The 18714-nt window shown below is 44.1% G+C and overlaps 1 protein-coding gene across 4 annotated transcripts in view; it reads right to left on the reverse strand.

The window, feature by feature from the left end:
• CNTN4 (contactin 4) overlaps positions 1 to 18714 on the reverse strand; it is a 252213-nt gene that overhangs the window by 30778 nt on the left and 202721 nt on the right. For all 4 annotated transcript variants that reach the window (XM_042823742.1, XM_042823739.1, XM_042823740.1 and 1 more), the window contains one exon: positions 14969 to 15119. In XM_042823742.1, the coding sequence (XP_042679676.1) occupies positions 14969 to 15119 (151 nt within the window). The remainder of the gene's footprint in view (positions 1 to 14968; positions 15120 to 18714) is intronic.

The following is an 18714-nucleotide window of genomic DNA, read 5'->3' on the forward strand; positions in this document are numbered from 1 at the left end:
CCAAATTGTTGCAGTCAGTAGCATTCACTATTGTAATTTATTTTTGCAGGAGTCCAGTGACATGTATTTGCTTCTGTAGCAGTTGCTCCAGCTCAATAATTGGAAGAGAGTAGTATATAGCTACTTGTCTCTTATCTTCACCACTGTGTTGGCACAAATCAATGCACGTATTACATTAAATGTGCATTGGAGCACAGAACTTGCCATGCTGGCCTCTAGTGCAGGAACCTGGGCAGCAGTAGCACCAGCAGCTCCCAAGGAATTACTTACTGCTGTTATCAATTTCAGGTCTTCAGAAACAACAGTGCCTTTCTGAAGGCTGAAGGTGCCCTTGGCGGGCATTAAAATTCAAATCGATATAAAGGACAGAAACAAGCTCAGCAAGATGCTCCAGCCCAAGAAGGACCACACTGTGCTGGCCTTGCCCTGCCAGCCTGTGCACTTGCTCCCTCAGCATTCTGCCATCTCAAAAAATCTGTACTGTAGACTGCATTTCCCTACAGTTGAGATTTTGTTTTTATTTATTTTCATCCACATGGCTGAAAACTGTTTACAGGATCATCTCCTCCATGGGTAATTTTAACCGTACCTGTGGATAAAACTAGCTTTAATTTCAAATATTAATACATTCTCTACCTCTATCTTTCTGCTGCTATCGGTTTCCCATCAAGTGCGTATTTACATTCCCAGTGTTAAATAGTAGTTTAGTGGACTGGATGGTTTTAGGGACGACCTCTGGATGAGGTCAGTAAATCCCCCATAAACTCTGGCACATCATGGGGAGACTGTGCAGTTTCCTTCCATCTCTATGCAGAAAGCCACAGCTGGTTAGGTTTATCCTCTGATAACACAACACTGCAAAGCTGAGACTTGCACTGAGTTCTCCAAAGCCATTCCCCAGTGGATCTCCACGCACAATGAATTCTGGTCTGATAACCAATCGACTCCATGCACGCTCCTGCCAATGACCAGCATCAAGAATGACAAATAATTGTGCAAGTTAACTGTTGGCTTTTTCTTTTTTTAGATGAATCAGATCGTTAAAATCCTACTGTGAGTCGCTGGCTAGGAGGCCTTATGCTTATGTGGCTCTTTTTGCTGAAGGTGCTTTCCTACATGGAGTGTTTTGTCCCTTCATTTTAATCCAACGCGCCGGAAGTCAGCGAGTAAATTATTTTAACGCTTTGGAATTTGTTACAGTTTGTTGAGAAAGTAGGAATGACTGTCTCTGATTTTGCTACTTCACAATTCCTTTGCAGACGTATCTTCATTAAGAGGGAGGAAAGGCTCATTTCAGGCCACTGAAAGTTCTCAAACTGCCAATTGGCTTGAAAGCAAACATCCCCTGATCAACCACTTGTAGCAGTTTGGTTGAACAAGTCCTTCTAGGACACAAAGTTCAAATTAAATGAAGCACTACACTGCACGCTTTCTTTCTTCTTATCTGAAATGTACCCTCAAAAAGTTTTCTAGTAAGATGGCTAGGAAGACTTAAAATAAAGCACATTTCCCATAGACACACATTACTGCAGAATAAAGTGTTGGCTGCTGAGTACACACCTCTCTGAACCACTCCAAACCAAAAGGAGCTATTGACTTGCTATTGAGTGCTCTGGGTTCCCTGCCACAGTAGCAGTAAGAGGAACTAATAATGCAGATCTGTTCTTGTACAGATTGGTGCCACTGATAACTGGCACTCAGTCACTGCTACTAGCACAGAATAAACAAAGAGAAAAATATCAACTTGGAAAAATAATGGCATAATATATTTTAGCACTCTCGTATAAGGACTCACCTATTTTGAACATACCACGGCATTCGTAAGAAAGAATCTGTTGACTTGCGTTGTCAACTGGAGATTTCAGATCTGTGGAGAGCAGAGTCTGATCTGAAATCAGGAGATGAAAGGACTGCTTGTTTTCTAAAACGAAGGTTTGTGCTCTTCCCCAAGAAGAACTGATCTTTTCTTTGGCTTTTTTAATACTCTTCTGGGGACAAAGGACCTTTAAAAATGCTGAAAACATTCCTCCCTAGCCTTCCTTGCCTTGTTTTCACCATTGCAGCAGCAAATGGAAAAACTTGCAAGCTGAGCACTTTATGTTACCCTAAAAAAGGCTTTTGCAGAATGGGCAGGCACACAGTTTTCATATCGGCCTCTTGCCCATGCCCTGTGCTAGCTCTGCAGGAATGGAAGTGTCTCACACTGTTTGTTAGGTTGGTTGGTGTGAGCCTGAAAACTACAGCACAGAGATAGGTGCATCTTTCTGGATGAAAAATACCTAACCATTGTGCAGAGAGGTACTGTGCTCAGGCATCCACCCAAGGTCATGAGGAAAGGACAGCTCTGGCATCATGGCCAATCTGCACAGAGCTCCTCCTGGATCAACACGCTGCTACCGACTTGCCCAGTATTTCCAGCTGGAGAGGCCAGGCAGACCTGGAGCAGTACAAAGAGAAACATCAGCACACATTCACTGGATCTACTCTCCTCTATTTGCCTGCAGTGACATCTCTGCCATATTGGTTCAGTGACCCATCAGCCACCTCCAGCCTGAATCGAGCACAGCACATCCAATTCATGGAGCTCACTTCTCACTGCTGCGCAGAATTCCCAGGAGTAGAAAGATATTTCTCAGTGAGTAACGTGCATTTAGTGATAACACATCCCAGTGAGATCAGTAAGAGTTTTATCACTGACTTAGTAAAAACAAGATCAAGCCTTTGTTTGGAATACGAACAATGTGTGAAAACTGCAGAACTCCCTAAGCACGTAATGAAAGAGCTCATCAGTAATTACCTCCAGCCTAGCTCCAAGGAAATCCGACCTTTGACTGTCTGACTGCATCCCTTGCCTCTATACAAACTGCTGCTCAGGTCAGCCCTGTGCTGCAATAGAGCACTTGCTTAAAAACCTCAGCCCTACTTCCCTTACTGTATCACCTTCTCTGTGCGCATCCAGGAAGCAAAGAGACCAGCACTGCAGAGCCGGAGATGAATAACCCCCATCCATGCCTGGCCAGCACCAGGTGTGAGCCTCGGCAGGGTAAGTGGTGTGCTTGGGGGCCAACCTCCTCACAGTGAATTATTTACTCACTCATAGAGTCCCTGCAACACCGACGGAAGATCTGCTCCAGACAGATGATGCCGCAGGTATCCCTCAATATATTCTTGTCAGCATGCCCTCTATTTTTCTCTTCAGCAGGTGGAAATGTGGAATATGAATGGACGACAGAGGCAGTGCATACAGCAGGCTGCGTGACAGCGGTGGTTCTCCTCCCAGGGGACAGGGCAGCAGAACTGCTGGACTGCAGCAGACAGATAAATTCTTTCTTGGGAGCAAAGTAGTCATAAGTGACTTTTTTTTTATTTTTCAATCTCACATGGTTTTATTTGCTCTGCTGAAATGAAGCAAGGTATGTTGCTTCTTATCTGATCACTTCAGCATTTTAATTTATGAAATACAAGCAGAACTACACTTGCTTTCACTGTTGATTAAACACAGACATCCAAAATATTTCATGCTTCACCAAGTGAATATTTTTAATTTTTTTCCCCCCAGGAAACAATGCTTAGGATGTCCTATCCTTTTTCTATTACAGGGAGAAAAGATGTCTTAGAGCAAGCATTTAAATGAATGTCAGCTGGAAGAAATACACACAGAGTGCAATTTGAGATAAAACTACCATTGATTCCTTCATGTACAGCCTTTGTGGCAGTAGTTGACGTGACTATTGAAAAGGGACTGTGGTGCCAGAGTTCTTCTAAGAGATAATCCGTCTTCTGAGAGAAGATTTAGGTTAAAGGCACCTGTGAGAAACAGTGCATTTCAGCCTACATGATGAATGGCTCATTGTCCTTCCTCTGATCTGGGGCTGGAAGCAAAGGAGGAGGGAAAAGGCATGAGACAGCCTGGCCTTGATTCTCAGCAACGTGTTTGCTCAGCCATTACCTGCTCTTCATAGGCAGGAACATGGAAAGCAATTTTTAGCCTAACAGCAACTTTGCTTTATGCCAAAACTCTACTGCAAATGTAAATGATTCCAGGCAATTGCATTATTTATCTAATTATTTCTGTTTCTATCGCATGCCTTTGTAGCAGTTTACCTTCTTAATAATACTTCCCATGCAATGAAGCAGTGACTAGGATTATTAAAATGATCTCGTAATGGCACAATTACCCATTAGGCTCTTTGAGAAAACATGGAAAGATTTAGAAATGCTTCCAGGCCTGGATGTACATCCTGGCTGCCAGGGAGGATTTACTGCTCCCAGCCCTCTCTGAGCCAAGGCATCACTCACCACCACCTGCCCATCACCATGAAGGATGGGCTGCGTCGCTCCCCTGCTAATAGCAACTCCACGGCCATGGGTGAGTGTGACTACAACCTTTGTGCCGTGTAAATAAATAACAGTAAGGCTAGATCTGTCTGCTGTATAACATTAATCCCCATTAAAGTAGGCACAGAGGTCAACGGGGACACCACAGATCTCCATTCAAACCTGTGACGGCCTCTGGCATGCACAGGGAGAGAGGACGGGAGGAGAGCCCTGACCCTGATCCTGTATCTTCAGGCCACCCAAGATGTCCCTCCACGTGTCCACAGCACCATCTCCCAAGGCTGGGCTTCACCTAGGAAAGCACATGAGAGCAGCTCTAACTCCAGACACTTCCGCACGAGTGGGGATCGGCGTGAAATGGACAGAATGTTTGTGGGAATGGTATTACAGGGGCTTTTATTTGACCATCCATCTAAACCCATAAATGGTACTGACTGCCATACGATGCAGGCAGCCTTGTAATGCTATGCAACTTCTTGTCCTGGACCTGTTAAGTTTTGATTTACATTACCACCAACATCTGCTATGGTACTTATTCGTCTATAACTACTTGTCTTTTCATGGTTCACAGAAAAGTCTGAGCTAATTTGGAGCCTCAGTCAAAGCCCATTTAATTTAGTACATGTCTTTCTCTTGGTGAAAGCAGGCACTAGATAAGGCCTTCCTTATCCATGACAACTGGCAGCTCTCTTAACAGCAAACTCACTATAATTAATTTTCAGGTAAGAACTGTATTTGCTCAGAATAAACCAAGGTAAAAACCTGTTCCATTTAGTTCAATAGAAAAGTTCCCAGCAGCTTTCCTGGAAATGCATTTTACGTGGAACTACAGAGGCTGAGGATGAAGTATTTGATCTGAGGCAATGCGTGGCCCAAGATGGGATGGCAAAGGCCTTTGTCCTCAGTGCTCTTGATCCCTAAGACAGGACGCACCACAAACGTATTGAACTTGGTGTAAACCAGTCACCAAGTCATCCTAACACTCAGCCATCCTAAGTCCTTCCTGCAACTTTCTTTCTCGACTGTTTATCTGCAGTGATGGAGCAGTCCAGATAAATAATACAGCACTCAGAACACATTAATGACTACCAACGCAAAAGCTGTGCTTTGTCATCATCCTCCTTTTTGCCTGGAAATTTTTAGGACAAGTCTGGAACTGATGAAATCCTATTCTGAAGGAGTGAATAGGAAAAAAAGGAGCATTTACAGCTATTAGACTTCATGTAAATTGTTTAGAGAAGCCTAGGGTCATAATTCAGATATAAAAGTATCCCTGGGTTATCTAAGAACAGTTCTCTACAAAATGTCTTTCTTAAGGGATGATGATAACAGGAAGAAACAAATGAAAACCAAACACAAATACGGCTAGGGACCCTGAAGCAAAACAGCAGGCTGTCATGAATTTTAAAGAATAGAAACCTTTTGTCTTTCTGCTCTTTTTTCATTGTACACAAAATTAAAATAAATACAGTAAGAGCAAACGTATCATAAAAATAAATATTTGAGGAAGCAGATCCAAGCAAAGCAGAGCAAAACTCATTTTTACAGCTTTCATTCCTCAGACATGAGGCAATAATTTGAGCTGTATGGGAAGACAGCAAGTCTGGAGGGTCCAATGGTGCAGAGCGCCAATTTCCCATTGATTTGGTGAGAAATGAAGACCAATCCCCACGGGAGTCCCCTTTTAGTGCAGCCCTTTAGCCTCACAGTTCATTTTTGCAGACTAAGCTGGCCATTTGTCACAAAACACGAGAGCAGCACCAGCAAGAAGGGGTTCTGAGTGCGAACACTTGGCATGGAACAGGCTCTCCTCTTCCTGAAGCAGCTGGTTGCTGGCTCGGGTAGAGGGGCAAAGCACTCTTGCAAACCACCCTGTGGAAGGCTAAAACATCTGCACACAACTGTCTGTCCAGACACAGCTCCTCACCAAGAAATGTCGCGCCCAGCATCAAGGGAAACCTTGCATAAGGAAGCAGCAGGTGCTTCAGAACTGCTACTCAATTCAGCCTACCTATCACTCAGTGAAATATTTGCTATGCTCATCCTTCCACGGCAGCGATTAGAGCCCAGAGGCACAGAGATTGAACGGATTCTCCCAGCCAACAGGGAGAGATAGCAGCAGGCTGAAAGCGCTGCCTCCATCATCCTCACTAACAGCTTCCTCCCAATGAGGACAAACCATCACCCTCTACTTACAGCAAAGGCTCCAGAGTTCTGGCAAACAGAACCATTAACTCAACTGAAGCTCAGAAAAATAATTCTCTTATGAGAAAAAGAAAAAAATCTGCACAAGATTTTCCGTGCATCAGCTGCTGACACAAACCATTTCTGGAAGCATTCGTGAGATTAGAGCAGAAGCAGTAAATGCGCTCTCAGCTTATTCGCTCCAGCTGATACCATCTGAATGGATGCCCAAAGGCACAGTCTTTCAAAGATAACACGTCTTTTCCTCTCGTCTCAACAAAAAATGCCCACAGTACAAAGATAAATTACCCACTCCGCTTGTAATTGGCATTAACGTAGACTTGCAAGATCCAAAGATGCATTTATGTCACTTAAAAATGATGTTTAAATAATCATCAAAAACATCACCAAGTCTGGTAGGATGCCTAAAAAGTTCATTAGAAATCTCTCACTTCCCCCAGCAGACATATAATTATTTCCTTGGATTTTAAGCACGTATTTCTTAAAATGTAGCCTTAACTGTAAAATTATTATCTTCTTACCACTAATTGTGAAAATGTCCAAGAGAAGAAATATTTTGTAATATTTCTCACTTCAAAACGCTCTGTGCTCTGCAGGACTTGGGAAGGGCTGGTGAGTGCTTCTGTCACTTCTCTTGCAACCCCCTGCAAGCAAGGCTCTGCTTCTAAAATAAGCAAACCCAAGGCAAAAGCTGCTGACTTCTCCAGACACAGCAGGTCCCACCAATGCCATGAGGTTGGCTGCACTGTGGTCACTGCGTGGTGACACTGCTGTCCTACACAGCATCCCCAGTGAAAGCGGTTTGCTGGGGGAACAGCAACAGCTTCTGGTGCTGCAGAGCAAATAAATACGCTCTGTTTTAGGGATCAGCCTAATTAGGGTTATGTCTTGAGACATAAGAAATAACATGGCATTAAGCTGTGCTCTAGAAACAACACTTCTCAGGTAATTCTTTTCTTGAAACATTTGCACAAGAGCAGAGGGGAAAAGGTAATGCAACAAAAAGGACTGGCAGGGCCATCTTCTGATCAGCACTGAAGTTAAACCATTGGAAGGCTGGCAGAATGAGTCTGAGGGCTTCCTTCGGCCCTCTGACCACCAAATCAAGTGGTTTCCTGGCTCATCTTAATTCTCTTCTTGAAGAAAATTGGTTAATGCAAGTACGCGCCAGTTGTCTCAGGCACTGCAATGAAGTAAAGCCATCTTCTGCCATTGTCTCTGAAAAGTAAGATGAATGCCGCTCCGTCGACTCAAACTTCAAAAACCTATTTGCAGAATGTCATTTTTCATTGCGCCTAGGCAGGATGTAATGAAAAACTGACACGTTATTGATGGTTTGGTTACCTGTCTGCCTTAAAGAAATTGCACAGGTGCTGTATTTAGAAAGAAAAAAAAAAAAGACAAAAAAAAAAAAAAGACAGTCAACACAATTAATGCAAAACAATGATAGGAAGCATCCTTTGAGGTTTTATTTTCTGCTGAAGTGTCACCAGACTGCATGCCCAAAAGCCACGGCTGGCAATTCGTCTCTCGAGTAATCAGGATAAAAATAACACCATGGTTTGTACCCTGGCACCAGACAGGAAAAGATGCGCCCTCTGTCCTACTGCCTTTTTCTTCCTGGCTGTTTAAAGCAATTAGCTACTAATTAGGAAGTCTGAAGCAACAAATAAAAAATGGGAATTAATACAATTTGCCAAACTCAAGACGCTGACAGTAAGAGAAATGCCTTTCTTCCTTTCCTTGTCTGATTCCATAACTTTTCTTTCTCAAAACAGAATAGCACCGAGGTAAATATGCAGAACTTGTATAACTAGTGTTATACAAGCAACAGCTGATCTGATGGCTCTGAAAGTGAACAGCCTTTGTGAGGGCATCGTGATGGCATTCACTGCTCAGAACATGCTGGGTAAGGTGCTTCAAAGGTCCAGTCTCCATACTGAAGTGCAGAAGGCACCAAAACACCTTGCTTTTCAGAAGCCATTGGGGCACTAGGACTTCCCTGGGATACAGTGAAGAGAAGCAGCGAGGCACCTGCAACAATTTGGCCCTGAACTGCAGAAGCCACCTCTGCAAATGAATCTCGAGCACTGCCTGTAAGCATGGCTCTCTCCTGACCACAGTTTGATGCGGATGAAGCTCACCAGGCACGCTGTACAGTGCTAAATGCTGCCACAACTGACCTCTGTAAGTAAACACCACGACATGCAAAAAAACCTGATGCAGCATGGCTCTGCATGTGCTCCAGTGTGCTCATACATCATGAAGCTTGTCAAGGCTGTGAGATAATGGGACCAACTGGGAGAATTTCCATGGTGAGCTCGCCTGGAGTATCTAGGTCAGATCCTGCTCTAACAAAGCGCACTGCGAGGGCCGCTCTATACAGAGACTTGCTTAATTAAGATAACAGATGTTGCTATTATATGAGTACTAGTCAGTGGCTGTTTAATTGGACACTTTCATATTCCTTGCTACCAGCGCAGAGCATCATTTGTCTTTTATGAATTTCTTCCTTACAATTAAACTCTATAAACAACGCGCTGTATATTCACAGAAAAGAAACAGCTCTAATGATGTAAGGGCTGTACACAAACAAGAATGAGAGAAAAGTAATTTGTTTTGGGGCTTAAAACTGCAATTATTTTTCTTTCCTGGGCTGAAAACAAGTGTGGTAGGAGGGTAAATATGACTGCCAATAGCTTCAGCAGAACATTAGAAAGGAAAACCATTGTGAGTACATACTTTGAACATACATTATTTCAAAGGAAAACACATTATATTTTGACATGTTCTTACCAAACGCTCGAGCAGCTGACAACAGAACAGGGAGGCACTCACTGGCGAGGTGTGGCCGAATGGCAGACTGATAAATGCCTGGATTTCTTCTTGAATGTCAGAATTCTAAGCCAGGTTATGGATTCAGCCTCACTGCTGCACCACAGGAGGGCTGGGCAGCAGTGCTACAGCAAATCACCAGGCTGGAGAAATGCAGCGTTTCTCCCCCAAAAAGCTATCCTGGACTTCCTGCACACAGCCTACGCTGCTGGGAGCTGGGATGCAATGCAGAATTAATGCAGCAGGAAGAAATGGTAAACCAAGAGACCCAGACATCTCACTACCTCCTAAAGAACTGTGCAACCCTATGTCTTCATACTCTGGGAAATGACAGTTTGTGTGTCTGATAGACTGGAATCTAAATTGAAACACTTTGTTAAAAATACAGCAGTGTAAATCTTACCAAAATACCCGCATGTAAACTCAAGCAATTTCTGTATGGGCAAAACAAGCACCAGGTGAAATAAGAAAGAGCTGCAAGGAAGTCATGCAAATCTTGCACTACACCTAATCCCCAGTGCTACTCCAACAAAAAGCCATTCCATGCCAATAATAAAATACATCCCTTGACCAATCCCACTGGAAAATTTCATAAGGTCCCCTAACAAAATGACCTTCACTGGGAACTTATTACAAGTTCAACCTGTGCTGATGAGAGGCAAAAAGTCCATGTCCTTCATGGCAGATCACAGCACCAGTGTCCACTTTAACACTCTATTCCAGATCCCAGTGCTTCTGCAGCTCATCCCTTGGATGGCGTGCACCAACATGGCAGCACCTGCAAGTCTGGAGAGCAATGCTCTTTGGCAGCTATGGCAAACTGTATGAAAGAGATTTACCTGTTTCAAAATTAAGCTTGAATACCAACTCAATTAACTGCTTAATTTAATGCCAGCTTGTAGCACCCTGAGCAGTTCCAGGACTTTTCTCTACTCACACCCAGCCCCGTCCTCCCCTATACCCAGGAAATAGGAGTGAAGTGGGGACAGCAGCAACTTCTGCTTGTCAATGGTGTGAGGATGAACTGCTTGTGCTCGCACTAGCACAGCTCTCTGTGGGAGCAGTGCTGTAATTATGAGCAAATTGAGAGCTTTCTATGATAAGATCACCTGAAAATAAAGGTTTTAAAACAAGTCTTGGTAATAAATGTATGTAACATTGCGGCATTAGATGTAATTCAGTTATTATGAGAGGATTAAGAAAATCCTGCAAGAACAATCTGGGCGCTGTGACTTCCCCTCCCGCTCCTGCCAATGAAAGGCAGACAGAACGTCTTGCAAGGATGTAATTGTCACAAACAAGAAATCCCATGCATGGGGAGATGCCTGACCTGATGCCTGGCATTCAGGAGTCCAAAGGAAAGACCTCTCATTGAGTGCTGTCTTTCCCTCCCACCACTGTTATGCAGGGCTCATCAGTTAATGAAAGGTTTTCCAGACTTGTGAGTAACTCTGGATACCTGTTTTATCTTGGTTAATCTCAGGTAAAATTACCCTCCACCTCTGTGACTGCACTGACATCTATGAGTGACTCTTTAGCTGCTGATCAAAGTACAGACATGGTTTGAATCCACTCTGTCTTTCACACGATGCAGTCAGTGCAAAAGACCACACATTTCTGAATGTAACATTTGTCTGACTCCTATACACTGCGTATGTAATTCTGTAGATGACCATATTTTATACACAAAACCTCACTTGACATTGACTATTGGTATTTCACAAAACCAGGGGAAATGAGGATGCAAGACTGTAAGAAGCTCAAAATGCCTCTGAGAATTAATTAAGTAAAAAACATTGCCTGGCTTTGGCAGCCTCCCCCCCCGACCTACCCCCTTCCAGGGTTTTTTTTTCCTGGTTTGAGTGTCAGCAACACTCTCCGTCTCCATCTCAGAGGCCCAAGTCCAGCATCCGTCACACTGACGTCACTAGAGCATGAATCAAAGAGAACCCATGCAACAGGATCCCAGCTCATCAAACCCGGCATTTTTCCATCCCATCTCTCTCCCACACTGGTGTGGAGGGTGGAAATTAGGTTGGCAAGTTAGGTTGGCAACCTGCTCCTACCCCATCAGCACTCACTGATTTGGGGCCGATTTGTAAAGAGTGGCAGTAAGCACGACCGAGGACCTTCCCCACAGAGTGTAAAGACTGTTGTGTAGGTGAAGAGAACAAGACAGAGCACCAGGGACAGAAAACAAACTCTTCTATGTAGAAATAGCTTTTGTTTTCAAAGCAGAATTTGCAACATAACTGTATCTGTGCTGTTGCAGTTTCTGTATAGAATTTACCTTCTAGAGTCAAGCTACCGACGTTATTTTGCTCATTCAGGCCTCCAAGGCAGGATTTCCATTATTATGGAGATGAACTGCCTTTAATGACTGCAATAATATAATTGTACCTCAGGGCAGAATTTCTAATAACATGATTGCACAGATCTCAAATGCTGGTAAAAGATGTCTTCAGGGCAGGTTGTTCATTAGGGGTGCAGCTCACACCAGCGCGGCCTCCAGAGAAGAACATGAAACCTCAAGCAATAAAGCTCTTTTTTTCCATGGCAGCCTCTGCCCTCTGGGCAAGCATTGAACAGTGCACTTAGTTTTGCCTCCTGGACAGCAGTAGCCTCCAGAGCAGGATTCCTGGCAGCCAAACCCCATAAACAGTATTTCTGATCCCAGAAAATTGTCCCTAACATCACATTCTATCTGAAAAGCCACAGGAGCCCCAGGAGAAACACTCCAGCGATCACCACAGTTGAAGTCATGCTGTTCATCAGCATCCAGAGCCAGGAGCGACACCTTAAATGATGCTTTTGTCTCCACCTGGAATTGGCAGGACCATCCACATTGCTTAACCATCCCATCATCAGGTTCAGCCTGTAGAAGGATCCAGATGGTCAGGTGCCTCTCTGAAGCTTGATGGACTCCTTAACGTCAGTTAAGCTGGAGATTTCATTGAAGTTGTTTCTCCCACGCCTGTCTCAAAGTTCAGTTTTATGCCCTGGGTCAAGAGATTTCAGCAACAGCTTCTCTTGGCATCTTTCTTACTGTATCTCAACAGATTTTTTTCAACAGCCAAGAAAGTTCTTGTTTGAAGCCCACGTGTAAATGTGGGTGTAGGGATATCCCCAGATTGGACTCCAGTCAGTCTGCTGTCCCAGGAAGGCAGGATGGAAATAATGCTTCATTGATCAGAAAGCAGGAATGGGGCAGATGATGCTGGCCACGCGGCCTGCCTGAGCTCTGTGCAGTCAGACAGCACTGATGAACAACACCACAACTGTATCAGCCAATATCAATCCTTAATTGCACTTTTCACACGGTCTCCAGTCACAGATTACAGGGATGTCGTGTAATGGAGGTGGTGATGAGGATTCAACATCCTCATCCCCACGAGAGACACAAACAACAGCGTAGAAGAACTAAATAGGTCCATTGCCAAGTAAATGGAGCGCTGTTTTGCCATAGAGGCCCCTGCTGGAAGATCTGGCTGGTGGAAAACCCCAGAGCTGCAGCAGCAGCAAATTTCACACCTGCTTGGGTACATTTCACATCTGATTTCCCATCCAGGGCTCAGTGCCCAAGCAGGAAGCTCTGGCCAGGCGAGGTGCACTGCAGGCACAGGGTGAGGAGCACAGCAGTTCTGCAGTCTGCATTTCAGTTCAGCTCTCAGCTACTTTTTTCCCCAACTGCTGCCTCAGCAAGAGCAATGAGACCTACTTTTTTCCCCACATGAGAAAATCTAGCAATATTTCAATTCAGATCTTAGTAAGCTTTCAAGAACACACCTGCCTTTTGCCATATGTACTATGCCTTGGGTGAAGTCGAGTCAGGAAGATGCAGCAGATGCAGCCCAGTGAATTGCTCCTTAAAACACATGGACACGTGTTCACTTCAGGGTGTGCTTTGGTGTGGATTCCCTCATGCCCACCACACTGTGATTTTAGGTGACAGTGTTTCAGGGAGGTGTCAGCGCCTCCTTTTCCCACTTGCCTGTTTTCACAGAGCCCTGAAGAAACCTCCTGTTTTTACAAGGTATATCTTTTTCTCTAAGCTCTGGTGAAAACTGGTCGGCACACCAACAGCCTGTTTGAACAACCAGCTCAGAAGTTATTTGTGATGACACACACAGGCAAACTGAGCCTGGCTGTATGGTACAAGTCATGAGCCCCTTCCCTTGGGAAGCCAGGATCCAGGGGCTTCTGCAACAGACTTTTAGGAAAGCTTGCAGATGAAAAAGCTGTGCTAGAGCAAAATCACTTCGTTGTTAGCACCGCTCCGCAGTGACAAAGCAAGAAGCACAGTTGCTCTCATTTCTTTCCTTTCCTAATCCCTGGCTCAGATAAATCCAGGCCTCCTCTCCCAGTCTCTAAATTAAAAAGAGATGAAACTACAGCATACCAAGGAGAGCAGCTTCAGAGAGAACAGCAAACTTTAGCTGCGGACTCTTCCGGTGAGGACAGAAAGGAGAAAGTGCTCTGAAACCTCAACACTTGTTACTTCCACCCTTTCCACATACTGCAGCAGAAGAACAAGCTACTTTGGTTTAAAAAATCAATATGGCTTGATATACTGTAACATCAACCATGCATTGCTTTGTTCCCTGAATGCTCAAGGAAGTTCTCCACATCCAACTCCTTTTATTCCAAGAGGTGAAATCAAGCTGTTCCTAGCCAACTGCCTCCTAAAGACCAGATATCAGACAGTAAATAAGTCACAAATACATCCAATATTTTACTTATCCAACTGCAAATTAATATTTACATGCACATCACCACAGTATTTGTTTAATGCCCATTACAAGCAGGTTGGCCGGAGCAAGACTAGACTTTCCAATTCCAGTTCTAAGAGGTTTAAGCTTTTAAAAATAACAATTTCCTCTAGTTCCTGTCTCCTGGGTCCATACTCATAGGACACAAATGCACTCTTCCCACAAGTGCACTGCGGTAAAAGAGGTGCATCACACCTTGAGGTGTCCACAACAGCTCTACAGGCCCCTCTCTTGGAGGCCGCGGGAGCAGGACAAGTAACACAGCCAGCAATGGATCACTGCACTCACAGGAGCAATGACTGCAGATTTAGAAGGTAGGCTCTCACTTCCTTCTAGTTCTCTCCCTTGAATTAAGAAAAATTATATATATGTTATTTGGCTAGCCTGAAAAAGCCGTCTCCAAATAAGTGTTATCACTGCCAAATTAATTACCGACCCCAAACAACTCCTATTTGCAGGACACGTTGAATAATTTACCAGGATTGTATAATTTGCAATGGAGGGCTTCAACACTACTCTCCTGGGGAAGTTATCTGAAAAACAGTGGCTATTAAGAGCAATCCAGAGACAAAAGATTTGCTTTTTAGAATTTATCTTTAACAGCTTCTAGGCGGGGACGCTTCAACAGTACACAGACAGGAGGATGAACACAATGGGAATAGAAATTTCACCCCCAGCTCCTTGAGATTGAACACTGGCTGTTTTCACATTTATTTGCAAGTCAATTTTGGGAAGCTATTAATGACAAATTTAGTTTTCACTGCTGAAAGCCCCTGGGTTGGAGCAAGCCAATGAAAGAAATGGTTTCTGTAAGACATTACCTCTCATTTTCTCTTAGGATGTCTTTTCCTTTCTTCCAAGAATAAGTAGGTCTGGGGGAAGCTTTCGGCTTGCACTCAATGATTACCTCACCGCCCACTTTCACAAGAGTTAACTTTTTCAGGAGCGTTTTGGAAAAGTCTGGCCCGACAGCTGGAAGAGAAAAAATGAATACGGATCAGAATTTCCTCTAGGAAAGAAAGGCAGGCTCTTGGGAACGTGATCATATCCCAAGGATTCTTCTCACCTGTAATTGCTCAGTGTTCTGCCTTAAAATCTGACATGTTTATATTTACAATCACTGCATGAAGAGGACATCCTACTATGATGCTATAAAGGGAAGAGACCTTGGCACAGCCAGGTCCTGAACCAAGCGAAACAAGGCCAAGACTTGGGATGTCAGCAGGGCATGGACAAATCTCCCATCATTTGGCCAAGTACCGTCAGAGCGCATTCCTCTGCTTTGTGCAAAAGAATTCAGAATGGCAAACAGTGGAGCAGTGCAGACGGGCTGCAGCATGGCCACAAGGCAGGCCTGGCAGGGAGGACGCTGTCTGGCCCCAAAGAACTGCTCATGATTGATTTGATGGGACCCAATGACAGGCAGAGCTCGGAGGCAGCTCCCTCTCCACTGACTCCCCAAGGAAGACCAGAAGGTTTTGTTTATATCAAATAGGAAAGTTATTCTTCTTCAGTACAGAAAGCTCAAAGCAAATCAGGGGAGGCAGCAAAATGGTTTGATGAGCAGCTCTCGCCACGCTCACTGCGTCTGCGTGGCACAAAGCTCTGCTCCCCTCAGATTCTCCCCATCTCCTTGCACTGCGCCTCCTGCCATGCCCTCACATAGCTGAGGTGCCAGCAGTTTGTTCAACTTCCTTTCCACACTCTGTGAGGTGTAAGTTTAGATCCCCACGCGTTGCATCTGCTTGGTGCTCCAGAGAAGGATCTCAGGGTCACCTGGTGCAGCTGGGAGAAAAAAAGCTGCCGCGGGAGACAGAAAGCAAATTCTTTTTTCCTACGGCATCTCTTCTGCCTGTTCTTTTCAATATCATTTCTGCCGCAAAAGGGCTGAGAATAAAAAAATAATTCCACACTGACAATGGAATGGCTTTATGTTCTAATAGAAGCCTTCTGTCTTCCCCTTATGCGACTCAGAGCTCACTAATCTCTGAGATGCCCTGTCTGCTGTGTCTAATCATAGAGGGGCAATTCATTTCAGAATAGAGGAAACCGTCTGTTATTAAAAACTATAAAAGAGCCTTCTGAAAACCAACACCGGATATGTAAAACATCTCAAACTTAGAGCAGCATCCTGAGAACGACTCCCCAGCAATGCGCTCAGAGCCAGATGAAGCATTAGCTAGATCATACTGTGGTGACACACTGTCCCTTTTTGGAAATGCTTTCAGATGATCGTCTGAAACGTACGGGCAGAAGAGATTTTTGAACTCTCTGGTGATTCCCACCTCTGTAAGGCACAGTTTGGGTTGTTTCTTTACAAGTCATTGGCTACTCCCCTCCTGCTCCTGCATGATGGAGAGGAGTTGAGCAGTGTGGGTTTGTGAGGACTGATGAACAAAGCAGGCATCGGGGGATCAAAATGACTGAAATATAGGGGGAAGGAGGAAAATCTACTTGGATTATGCAAGGAATTCAGCATGGCCAGAATGCACATTGTCTGTAAAGAACAACACATTGCTGGGAATCTTAAGAGACTGCTGCTCAGGTCTGATAAACTGTGAAACAGCTTCTACTACTGGCTGTGCTTAGGGCTGAGATGGGAACCTAAAATCTGGAATTCAGAAATCTCTGGGCTCAGTTCTCAGCACTACCAGAGCCCTTCTGTGCCACCTTAGGGAGAACACAGTATCTCCATACCTTGCTTGTAAAATGAGGATTTAAATCAAGCTTTTTTCACTCTAAGCTCATCTCTCAGCTTTTTTTTTTTTATTTTATTTTTTATATTTTTTATTTCTTTAAACATCCAGCTGAAAAACTCTTTCAGGCAATGACTGCATCTTCCTACAGGTTTTTACAATGCCCAGCACTACAAGACTCTGGTTTTAGCTCAAGACTCCGGGCAATATAATTGACAACAACAATAGAGAAGCATCATTCTGAGAAAAGCTCTGTGAGTAATTTTCCATCACTCTTTTTCACTTAATTTTGCTATAAGCCTCACTTGCTAATAATGGTGTTTAATCATTTCAAGTGCTTAACATCAGGATCTTGTAAAATAACCGTTTTTATACTCAGAAAGATCCCCTTAAAAGCCAACATTTCTCAGTGAGAACTCAGAATATTGACCTACTTTGAAAACTGCACTGAAAGGGAAAACATGCTGTTTTTCTTTAATAATGTGCCAAATTAAATCACCGATCCACAGAGCTGAACCTGCAGCACAGCATCCTGGTACTTCTCACGTGACACACAGAAGCAAGATTGTGCAAACCCAGATGTGAGGTTAACCACGCGCCATCTGCCTGGCAGGTTTTTAAGAACAGGTTTCCCAAGGTCTGTGCTCTTTGTGCCAACATGAGGCCTGCACTGGGATGTCCCTCTTACCTCCAAGACTTGGGGAAGACAGAAATTACATTAGGTCTAATTGTATCCTCAATGTTCAGTTCCATCTTTTTGGGTGGTGGTTCTGTCTGAGCTCAGCGTACAGTGAGGATGCTGTCTCGCTATTGCAGGTCTGGTCCTCAACTGCCAGGAGTTGGATTCAGTGATCCTCATGGGTCCGTTCCAACCTGGGGTATTCTATGATTCAACCTACAGACCAGAAATGTCAGCGACCACACTCTCAGGACCAGTTCCAACCCCACTGCTGGGACAGCTGGGTGATGGCAGCACCCACTGATAGTCTTTACCTTCCCAGACAATCTGCTCTCCCAGCAAAGGTTCATCTCGACAGGAAATGCATCAGTGGCCTTGTTTGAATTTCTTCCACGCAGTAACACACCCAATACATCTTAGCACTGGAAAGTCTGATTTATTGAACATTATTGTACTTTTCTTGAAGAGCAACAACGACAATCTTTCAAATGATTTCTTTTTCTGCTGTATTGCTGCTGATAAAAATGACTGATACTGAAAATGCAAAGACCTTGTGCTTTCTTCTTCGGGATGAAGTGGGGAATTATGCTATTGAACGTGTGCTTCGAAAACAACTAAAGCACTATTTTTTAATTGCAAATTCGATTTAACTATTCAAAGCTGCGTATCCATTTTGACTTGCAGGTTCCTAGGCCTGTCACACACACGAGATTTCAGAGAGTGAGATGCAGCATCACAGGATGGCTGAAATTAGTGGGAGGTGGCCTTGTTCCAGCTCAGCTCAACCTGCCCACCGTCCTGTCCTGCTTGGTGTTGAGTATCTCCAAGGATGGAGATGTCTTATTCTGTCTGGGCAACCTGTACTCATGTTATGTTTGAAATAGCAAAATAAAGATTTTCTTATATTTAAATGGCATCTCCTATGTTTTAGCCCATGCCCATTGCTCTTTTTTGGGTGCTGGGCATCACTGAGACAAACCTGTTTCTATCCTCATTACTGCCTCCCATCAGGCATTTACACAGATCGTTAGCATCCCCCAGAGCTGTCTCCATTAGTTTTCCATTAGGTTTGTTGAGGAAAGCAGCGAGAACAGCTTGCTAATTCAATACAGAATAGGAATCTGGAGACTTCAATTCCATTCTCACTCAAAGATGCATCTTCTGGATTTCATGTTAAGCCTGATTCTAATTG

The sequence above is a fragment of the Centrocercus urophasianus genome, unplaced genomic scaffold (genome assembly GCF_019232065.1).
Source record: "Centrocercus urophasianus isolate 14NV4802_14NV808 unplaced genomic scaffold, USGS_Curo_1.0 seq_22, whole genome shotgun sequence".
Lineage (NCBI taxonomy): Eukaryota > Metazoa > Chordata > Aves > Galliformes > Phasianidae > Centrocercus > Centrocercus urophasianus.